This window comes from Fukomys damarensis, unplaced genomic scaffold (assembly GCF_012274545.1).
Source record: "Fukomys damarensis isolate Sample0158 unplaced genomic scaffold, DMR_v1.0_HiC HiC_scaffold_19, whole genome shotgun sequence".
Lineage (NCBI taxonomy): Eukaryota > Metazoa > Chordata > Mammalia > Rodentia > Bathyergidae > Fukomys > Fukomys damarensis.
Genome location: NW_022900931.1, coordinates 13,336,543 through 13,347,709, shown reverse-complemented (window position 1 = coordinate 13,347,709; position 11,167 = coordinate 13,336,543). Strand labels below are relative to the sequence as shown.

The following is an 11,167-nucleotide window of genomic DNA, read 5'->3' as shown; positions in this document are numbered from 1 at the left end:
TGGTATCGGGGATTGAACTCGGGTCCTTCTGCTTGCAAGGCAGGCCACCAAACTGCTGAGCTAAATCCCCGGCCCTCTCCCAAGTCTTATTTGAGCCTTACACCTGACCTTTTTGTAATACTAACAAGTTTTAAAAAACTGTGTTTTTCCTTTTTTTATTTTTCTCTCAGGGAGGTTCTGCTAAGAATTGAGTCTAAGTAACCTACAGACTGCTCACTTTCTGTACAGTGGGTTGACTAAGAGCTGTCCTGTGTTTCTACACAGTGCTTTACTCACCTTTCTGATGGCAGTGCTCTGAAAGTGCGTTTCCTTAGCAGATGCCTGCCTCATGTAGTTTTCTTTTTGTAGCTGTCTTTCTCTTCTGCCTCTGTCTCCTGCTCTTTGTTTGAAGCTACACTCTAATTGAAGGCCAAGTAGTCTTATAACATGCAAGTGTTGCTTTTTTCTCTTTCCCATCCTTTTATCTTACTGTGTGTATTTCACTGAGAAAAACATTGCAATCTTTATTTAAGAGCGAAATGTTTTGTTTTTAAAGAAGTAAATGGATCAGGATATTGGGCAATGTTAGTGTAAAAATTCAGATTAGTAGAGTGAGTCCAAAACAGTTTGGCACTTTTCCACTTTATCCTCATGAAATAAACTATTTTAATTATTTTTGAACAGGCTGTAAAATCTTAAGTTATGTGGCTTTGTAAAAGTGGTCACTCTTTTCTTTAAATGCAGTACTGGGAATTGAGCCCCAGGGCCTTACCCTGAGCTACATCCCCAGCCATTTAAAAAAAAATTTATACAAGGACTTGCTCAGTTATCCCAGCTGTCTTTAAACTTTAGATCATTCTGCCTTAGCCTCCTAGAAGGCTGGGATTACAAGCATTTACCACCATACCTGGCTTCTTCTTTGTTTTTGTAAACGATCTCTTGGTTTGGATACTGATTTGTCTAAGTATGATTATAGTTACCTGATAATGAGAGCTTGTAACATAGCTTAGTGCTTTTTCCTGCCCTACCTCTCCTCTAGAAATTTCATACTTACTCACTGAACCATTGAGAAAGGAATTCATCACTGTGGTTAAAAGTTTGTTGTACCCATTGTTTTAGTTAGAAGGAGAAATGTTCAGCAGCTGCTTTTAGTACATTTTTTCTTTCAGAAATGCTTGCTAAAACTCCAGCGCCCTGTCCACTGCACAACAGAGCCATGCGTTTTCTTTTTAATGGTCGGATCCTTACTTTCTAAGCAATAATACTTCATGTTTGCAGGGAAAGTGATCCTGTGAATATTGTCTGTACCTCTGCTATTCACTGTTTCAGGTGTTGCTGTATTATACATAAGCAGCAGTGCAGATAAAAGGGAATCAAGTATAAATACTGAGACCCGCACACTTGTCAACAGTTACAGAACCATACATTGTTATAATTGTACTAATTAAAGGGTTAAAATCTGAATATAATATTTCTGACCTGAAGGTTGACCTTGAATGATTTTATGTACTCATAGGATAAAAACCAATAGAAAAAATAGTGAAACACATCAAGTGTTACTGTAAGCAGGTAAACTTTATTCCTTGCTATATTTGATTCTGAAAGACAGAGAGATAGAAGCAGGGGCAGATTGGGGAGACTGATATACTCTTAAATTAGGAGTTGAGAGGCTTATCACACTAGAAACCCCAAACTCCACTACCAGATCTACTCTTGTATATATTGTCTACTCTGTCATTTGACCAGATTTACACTCTTAATCTGGATAGGAAAATTTTCCACTAGGGGGGCAGCATATAGTAGATGAGGATACCATTTGTCAGCAGTGTTTCAGGGTATGTTGGCTGCATGCCCAGATACCCCAGGCTGCAGCTGAGACCCATCCCTGGAAAGTGTGGGATGAGACCCACTCCATGAGAGTTTAAATCCCTTCTCATGGCAGCCAGGCATGGGGACCCGAGTTAGAGAAAGTGATGGACTTCTCTGGAGACTAAATCTTGAGTTCTAGTGAAAGCTTCATTCAGGATTTTTATACTATTTTAAAGCTTTGGTGAGGCTTTCCGTTTAGTTGTATAATTACTATTTACAACTGTACTTGTGACTATATGTGATTCTCATAGAAAAGAAGTGCACTACAATTGTGTTTTAGGACTGATCTTTTGAAATTGTCTATTAAAATGTTAATATTGTACTTTTCATTGACTTAAAATCACTTGACCAGTTTAGTTTTGAATCCATTTTATGGCATTAATACTAACACTTTTAGACTTTTTCAAGGGTAATTTTCTGTGCATCTTATTTATTGTGTAATATGGGAAAGAAAGTAGTTGCAGAATTCCTAAAATGGATTTTTTAGTTTTAAAATATTAGAAATGTCACCTCACCTTGGATGCCAGCAGAGGGATCAGTTGATGTCCCAGTGCTATCAAATAGCCTTTTCTGTTTCAGCAAATTATGTTGGGAGGTTAAGAAACTAGTAAGAAATAGAGAAGGGTGAATGGGGTGAAAGGAGGGCAGGGGTATGGGGAAAAAACAAGAACCAAGACGTATCATGTAAAGGTACAAGATCCCAATGATAAATGTAACTGTGTTGTTTGCTTTAAATGTTCCAATAAACTTAGTGGGGGAAAAAAACGAAACTTAATAAAAGGGCTGAGATTTAGCTCAGTGGTGCCGCCACCTGCCTCATGAGCGCAAGGACTCGAGTTCGATTCCTGATACCCAAAAAAAAACAAACAAACAAGAGCAACAAAAACAACAAAAACCTAGTAAGAAATCTGAGAAAATGGATTCTTACTACTTCATAATGAGAAAATGCAAGTGATTTGGACCTTCAGCTGTTTTCCAGTCACTTATCTGAAGACACAGTGTAGCATTTGAATAGCCTAAAGCAGCTACTTCATAATTTGAACCATGGCAACCCTGGTCATTTCTTTTGCTGTTTTCATGTCTGATCAAAAGAGGCAGGAGAGCTCCTGTGTTTTGAGTCCATCACGGAAAACTGAGTTAGAATGTGATGAGCTAGTGACTTTGAATTATTTCTAGAAGTGCTTTTGTCAGATATATCCCTGAATTATATAGTTTAACAGTTATAATGCTTCCCACAAACAATTATTCATAACTATTAACATCTTATGTTGATTAATCCTCACTTAATAATCAGAAAAGTTGTTGCTGTTCACTTTTTTGATAGTTGAAATACAGTGACACAAGTAAAGGCTTATGTTTTCTTATATTGGGATAGAAAATTTGTGATAAAAATGGATCTTTCTTTTTGACCACATTATTTTGGTAGGACCAGATGGATCATACTTCTTCAGGTCATCATCCAAACAAAAGAAGAAAGGTAGCAGAGACTTAATTTTGTAGTGTGCCTGATTTTATGAAGTAATTTTAATGCTGCAAAACCAAAAGCTTTTCATCTAAGTTTTATAAGTAGATATACATGAAAAGTTTATTGCTTTTAGATGTGTTGTGAAACACACAACAATCTGTGTTAACATTTTGAGACTGCATATATAACTAATGCTTTTGTACTTGCTTTCCTTTATGTACAGCAAAACTTTCATAGGCATATTTAAGAGTGTCATAGTAACGTTTAAATTTAGAAAATGTTGGTCATCAGGGACTGTCTCTTTTGCACATGTACACACATACGTGTAGTATATGTATGCTTGAATTTAAGACCTTAAGAGTCTTTAGATTTTAATATCTGACCCTTTCATTTCACAATAAGGGTGCTGAGACAGACCATTCAGTGTTTTGACCACATTTAGTTTCTTACTCAGTAACAGAATTAAACTTAGAATTTAAAAATCATCTAATTCCTTTCTTAGAGTTCTTCATCATAGCATTCTGCTTCAGAAGAACTAGAATAACTCCAAATTTACAAATCGACTAGTTGCTCCATAGAAAGTAACAAATACAAACTATCGTCAACATGTATTTTATGTTTTAATATTCTTTTTTTGGTTTTGCAGCATTCTAAAAAATTAAAGGTTTCTTTTACTTTTTTAAAGTAGTTTGGTGTGCTGGCTGTCTAGCTGACTTTGTCATTTTTCCTGGCAACTTGTATCTACAATTCTGAGCATCACACTTGTGTATTCTATTGATGTGCAAAAATGGTTACTGTTTAATAGCAGTCATATAATTGAATCATGGTTGAAATCTCCTCTAACACTGTCCCTCATTTGGTCAGTGTGAAAGGAGATGTTCCTTTTAGTGCCTATTATTTTAACAGTGTAGCTCATATAATAGAGTATCTATGACAATATATTTGCAATTGTATTTTTATCTCATTGCATTAACAAATGCAATTTGCAAGATAGTTTTCATTATCTTTTAACAAGTAGTAGGTCCCAGATTAATAAAACCTTTCACTGAAGTAACTTTTTTCTTAGAACATTTATAATCTTGTTATTTCAAATTCTCAAAATTTACCTTCAATTAAAGGGTTCTTGCATATCATTTAGGCTTTCTTTTGGCTTTTGGATTTACTGTGAATAGTGAGTGTTTTCAGATACACTGCACGGTGGTGATTTGTCAACTACTGTATTTATATGTGAGATAGAGTAGGGTTAGAGATGGCCACATGACTCCAGTACAGGAACTTCTTCCTGCTACTGGTAAATAACGGCTTTGAAAATTTCTGTTTCAGAACAAAGGAAGAATTATGCCCGGGACAGTGTCAGCAGTGTGACAGATATATCCCAGTACCGAGTGGAAGTAAGTTTCTTTGGTGTTTGCTAATATTGTAAGATTCTTGAGGGACACAAAAATTGGAAGTAAAATCAGAATCAGGTTTTATTTTATTCTTGTGATTTTTTTTTTAAAGTTGACCTTTTGATGTGGTACCTGAGAATGTTACATATAGAAGTATTTTGTTAGTCTGGGTTCTATCTTCATAATGAATAAATTAAAATCATAAGCAGTACTCTTTGATTGCTCCCAGCCCTATTTCAGTTAAAACAAAGGCTTCTATTTTGTACTCTAGAATTCTCTTGAAATTAAACCTTAACACGATGAGTGGTTTAGTTTTACTTTTAGTTTTTTTCTAAAGTCATTACTAGTTCTATTTAAACAATAGTTCCTTTTTCATTGTTGCTCTTTTGTTATCTTCTACAGTATTTGCTCTTAATTGGAATCTAGGTGACCTCTGCTTATAATAGAAAATAGTTGAGCAGGGCAGTAATTTTTAAATTGCTCTTATTTTTATTTTTTGACTCATCTCAGGCATACTTAATTTTGTTTCAGAAAGTAGTGTGAGTAGAGTGCGAAGCCCGGCTGTTGTTACAGAGTAGTACTGCTGTCGGTACTGTGAGGTATTCATGTCCAGAGTATTGTAACTATCTTGTAGACTGCTATTGTGTGGCACTTAACTAACCCTAATAAAGTGGAGGAAGGTTTAATTCAAAAGAAATCTATTTAAGCTGTTAAGAATTTGTTTCTGTCACACTATTGTAGTTCAACATGGCTCAGTGTGAAATAAATTTAGATATCTTGTGAATCCCAACACTATTGTCTGTATTCAGCAAACCTTGCTTGTCTTCATTCCCTGAGTAAACAGTCATGAAGGTATACAGTACGTTGTGTTTGTCCTTCACTTTTTGCTATCTGACTTCAGGTTACTTCTGCTTTCTTTTGGAAATTGTTAACACAATTATGTGTGTGTATTATAAATATTTTTCCTTTTTCCCCAATCATAAGCACCTGACTACTTTTGTTCTGGATCGGAAAGATGCTATGATAACAGTTGATGATGGAATAAGGAAGCTGAAATTGCTCGATGCCAAGGGCAAAGTGTGGACTCAAGATATGATTCTTCAAGTGGATGACCGAGCCGTGAGCCTGATTGATTTAGAGTCAAAGGCAAGTCTGGGAAAGTTACACAGTTTGGTGTTCAAGAAAGCACCACAAATACTCATGTATAGCATTAGGTCAGATTTTGAGAGAGTAGGTGGGAGTGTGACAAAATAAAATATTTATTTTACTTACAGAATGAATTGGAGAATTTTCCTTTAAACACAATCCAGCACTGCCAAGCTGTAATGCATTCTTGCAACTATGATTCGATTCTTGCTCTGGTGTGCAAAGAACCAACGCAGAACAAGCCAGATCTTCATCTTTTCCAATGTGACGAAATTAAGGTAAAGAAGGGTGACTTCGGGACCAGGGATTTGGCTCAATGCTTCCGCTGCCTGCCTAGCAAGTGCAAGGGCCTGAGTTCAATCCCCAGTACAAACAAAACACCAAAATTTAGCTGGGCATGGTAGAGCATGCCTGTAATCCCAGCACCTCCAGAGGCTGAGGCAGGAGGATTGCTGTGAATTTGTGACCAGCCTGGGCTACAAAGTGAGTTCCAGGTCAGTCTCAACTACATAGTGAGACCCTGTCTCAAAATACTAGCATTTTCATTTCTGAGAATTTTGTGTAAAAAACAAATATCTTAGAATATACTGGGTGTATACTATACTAGTATATATTCTTTAGTGTTTCTATGCTAAGTAAAGAGGAAAATAGAGTGACGTTAAAAATTCAGATGAATAGCTGGGTGTGGTGGCGCAAATGTGTGATCCCAGCACTCAGGAGGCTGAGGCAGGAGGATCACTGTGAGTTCGAGACCAGCCTGGGCTACATAGTGAGTTCCAGGTCAGTCTCAACTACATAGTGAGACCCTGTCTCAAAAAACAAAAACAACTACAACAACAACAAAAAATCAGATGCATTTTGTTTAAAAAGTATAGACAATATATTGAATTCTCATCAAGGATCTTGGGCTTATAATTAAAACTTGAATCTTCAAAAACCATGGTTCATAGACAATAACCCTGCTACTCTTGTTTTATTCTAATCATAGTACAGGTTATTGCAGTGATGCACTTGGACATTTCCTATGATACTGATTTTAAATTTGCCACTTAGTTATGTGACTTGAATCATCGCACAGGTTTTGTAATCCTTAAGTGATGTGTGAAAATAATTGCGCGTAGTGGCCAATAATAACAGGTTATATCTTGAAAATTTATATTTCAAAATATGCTATAATTTTCAAATCATTATAATTTGTGATGCTTTACTGGACCTCAGAAGTTACCTTCAGCCTTGAATGTCTTTATTTCCTGAGTTGATTTCTCTAAAAAGGAAATAATTTTGTGTTGATTGGGACCTTATCAAAGCAGTGATTTATCATTTTGGTTATATAATACAATATACTTGTAATATTTTTCTTATGAAGAAATTCCAGAAGGCCAACATAAAGAAATACTGGATCTTTCTTGTATTTCTTTGACATTAAAATATCATAGGTAAATTAAGATTGACTGTAAGCAGTGTATTTTATGAATATCTTCTTTCCATTTATATTATAGATGATTGTTTTGAATTTTTATTTAAAAAGATCAATGGGGTTTTAATAATCTGTATATTAGATGTTCAAGTTTTTTATACACTGTAGTCCATTTAAAAGTCATAAATTACATGAAGAATTTTATAAAATTAGATTGTAAAATCAAATATAAAGTGAATATTTTGCTCTGAAAGTATAGTGAAATTTAATTCAGACATTTTCGAAACAGTACTAAGTCAAAGGATGTTTCATATTTGGTATTTGTATCTGTACTTTCAAAGTCTTCTTGGGAGCAAAGAGCTACAGTACCATGTGAATAAAATTCCTGGATATCAGTTGTGGAGATAAAATGAATGTGTGCTTTGGTATTGGATAGGTTCAAAGTAGATTTACTGAATGATCTTTTGTTCTAACTAAAGCTCTTGTATCACTAAGTGACTAAACACATTCATTAGTGCCATAGTCCTTATATAAGACATGGATTTCCTTGGCAGATTGAAGATATCTAAATGCAATGAAATATGCTGCAGTTTCTTTTATGTGAATCATCTTATAATATCAATTTTGAGTTTTCAGATTTTTTGAGGGACTTCATTCATTCATCTTTCCCACCATAGTGGTAAAATGTCTCTTAGAAAAATAATTTCCTTGTAAGAAGCTCAGTATTCCTAGGCATGATTAGTTTGAATATCCCTAAAATAGCCTTTTGCTAGATGTTTGTCATGTCTCACCGTGGGGAAGACATTCCTATGACTGCTTTGGGAGGGATTGGCACTCTTTATTTCACTATCAACATGACCTTGGCCAGACCATTTCATAAATTATTTCAGTTTCTTTAACTAGAAAAGAATAGATTCAAAGATCTTGAAATCTGTATTGAGCCCTAAAATTTTATGATTATCAATGCTTACTGTAAAAGAACATGCAGCATACATATTTGAGAAAGACATACATAATTACAGAGAATAAGCAGGCGCAAAAATAGAAAATGAGTACATCAGCCACAATCCTATATACAGTAATAATCACTGCCTATAAATAAACTTCATAGACAAACAGTTGAGTTGCTAATCTCACATTGGTTCCCAGGAAAATCTAACCCTGGAAAATGTTGCCAGAAAAATATTAGAAAACTTCATTATTTGCAGGAAGTTAAATTTTACCCAAAGTGACAAAATGGTTATCCAAAAGTATGCAATCTAATGTTATGCTGTTTCATGAACGTACAAGGTGTGATGGAAAAATATGGAAAATGTTTAAATTAAAATTTTCAGCTATAGTAAAAGACAGCGCTGTTAATCCTCCTCACAGTATTGCCTGTCACTTTGAACCATTCATCCCATTGTTCTTGCCTCTTTCTGAAGGAGGAGTTCTGGAAGTTCTTGTCATGGCTGCCTCAGTGTCCTGAATTGATTCAAAATGTTTACCTTTCCTGGTTGTTTTGACTCTGGAGAAGAGCTAGAAGTTGTACATTGCTAGATCCCGTGCATAAGGGGATGGACAGATCAGGAAGTTTTCAAAGTCTGCCTTTCTTTTGGATGGCACACAGTGCAGCTTTCACTGTATTTTGATCATATCTCTTAAAATCACTCATGGAAGAGCTTCCAGACCAGCTTCAGACAGTGTCAAGAACAATGGGTCAAGTGTGTTCAGAGCAAGGTGGGTACTTTCAGGGGCATTAATGGCAAGGTGCCTTTACTGTAGTGAACTTTAAGCAATTTAAAAAATTTACCATGTATTTCTATCACTCTTTGTGGTAGTGTGTTAGATATCACTGTGACAACATACTGAGATAATCAACTTATAAGGAGGAAAGTCTGTTTTGCTCACAGTTCCAGAAGATTCCTGTTGAGCTTGGGCCTGAGACACCCCAGCACATTCTGGTAGGAGACACATGGCAGAGGAGCTGCTTAAATCATGGCAGCCCAGAAGCAAAGAGAGGCTGGGGTCCCAGTATCTTCCCCAAGGACTCACCCCCAATGACATAACTTCCTTCCACTTTGCTGCCTTCCTAAAGCTTCCATCACCTCGCATTGGCACCACAGACTAGGGACCAGGTCTTTGGAAACATGGTCCTTTGGGAGGTGCTCCAGACCTGAACTATGTGGCAAATGGGTTTACCTTCAGCTAGAAGTGGCTCTGCTGGGATCCAGTGACCATGTCTATGGCTTCATAGATGCCCTGGGGGATTCTGGTGGTGAGAGAAGGAAGGAACCTATATTTGCACATTCTCTTCTAACCCCTTCCTTTCTTCACAGGCAACGATGCTTAGCCAGTTTCATTTTAAGCACATGCTTATACTTTCAGATTAATCTTTAAAAATTACATCAGCTTTTGAATTGTCATTATAAAGTTCACCATTAAAAAACACAAGAGTAAGATTTTAAAAACAGATAAAAGATTGTCTTTTTGCATCAAGATACTTACTGATCTAGACAATGAATACAATCTCTTTTTTTTTTCCTTTGTGAATCTACATAGCAGATTTTGGAAAATCTATAGCCCTTCAGGTAACTTATCTCTCCTTACAGGCAAACCTAATTAGTGAAGATATTGAAAGTGCGGTCAGTGACAGTAAAGGAGGCAAACAGAAGAGGCGGCCTGAGGCCCTGAGGTAAAAAACCATTAAAGGAAATTAAGGGATAGAATTGGTTACTTCCTTTTTTTTTCCTAAAGGTTTAGAAAAATTATGTTCGGTGAAGATACATTATTCTGTTTTCTGGATTACACCCTGTAGTCTCAACTCCTCTATCCTGTGCTTTTCCAGTGTGCTCCTCCTCCTTTCTTCCCCATGGGCCGGTCTGTCTCTGATATGCTTCTTCTTGGGGGAAGCTGCGGAGTCATGACAGACAAGTGACATTTGAAGAGCGAATAACCTGAGGTCATGTAAACTAAACATGCATTTGGTTCACAGCTTTTCCAAGTGACATGAGATGCAGAAAAAATTTCAACCTAGTTTTCAGCTGAATTTTAATTTTTCTACCTCGTATGCCTTTACAAGTAGACTCAAAATATAGAATAACTGGGAAATCCTTATTATCCCTTGACATAGTTCTTTTTGAAGTTGAAGATCTAGCTGTAAGTTGAGACAGTGGATGGGTAACAGAACAGAGATAGTAAGATGTTGATTTGTTTTTTTCGCTTTTAGGATGATTTCCAAAGCAGACCCTGGCATACCACCCCCACCCAGAGCCCCTGCCCCTGTGCCTCCGGGGACGGTGACCCAGGTGGACGTGAGAAGCCGCGTGGCAGCCTGGTCCGCGTGGGCAGCTGACCAAGGGGACTGTATGTATTTCTAGAATTAACCCTTTCTGAACACTCACTCTGAGTTGTGATGCAGTTCTTGCTTTCAAACTTTGATGCTATTTCTGAGTTGAGATTAAAGTAAATTAAAAAATTAAACCTTAGCTCAAGGAAAGTTAAGCTGTAAGTACTGTAGAGATTATTGTGTGGAAGACTTCACATAAGTTATTTAATCAATGTGATGTTGGGATGAGAGTCTTTTAATGCCGAGAGCAAGTTCCACTTAATAAGCAGTTAAAATGTCTATAAATAAAAAGCAAAATAAAAGACAGGAAATTCTCAAGTGAGAAAGGGATCAAGAGATGGAGGGAGGGGAGGGGGATGAAGAAAGGATTGAGATGTGTTGTGCGTGTGTACCCACTCCACACAAGGGTGTACACACACATTCTGTGTGCAAACATAGACTAAGAAAAGTCAGTACTACACTGTGCACCGAACCAAGGGTGACCGAGTCATCTTGTTGTTCAGCTTATATTTCAGTCCTCCCGTTTAGTATTATCTCAGCACTGTCCTTTTGTGGACAGAGTTGCTGTGGCTGAC

General features: G+C 36.6%; 1 protein-coding gene across 1 annotated transcript in view; it reads left to right on the top strand.

Moving 5' to 3' along the window:
* Positions 1-11,167, top strand: part of LOC104856579 (epidermal growth factor receptor kinase substrate 8) — a 90,968-nt gene that overhangs the window by 37,001 nt on the left and 42,800 nt on the right. The window contains exons 4-8 of the mRNA XM_010616054.3: positions 4,637-4,704; positions 5,686-5,847; positions 5,976-6,125; positions 9,856-9,938; positions 10,473-10,609. Coding sequence (XP_010614356.1) covers positions 4,637-4,704; positions 5,686-5,847; positions 5,976-6,125; positions 9,856-9,938; positions 10,473-10,609 — 600 coding nt within the window. The remainder of the gene's footprint in view (positions 1-4,636; positions 4,705-5,685; positions 5,848-5,975; positions 6,126-9,855; positions 9,939-10,472; positions 10,610-11,167) is intronic.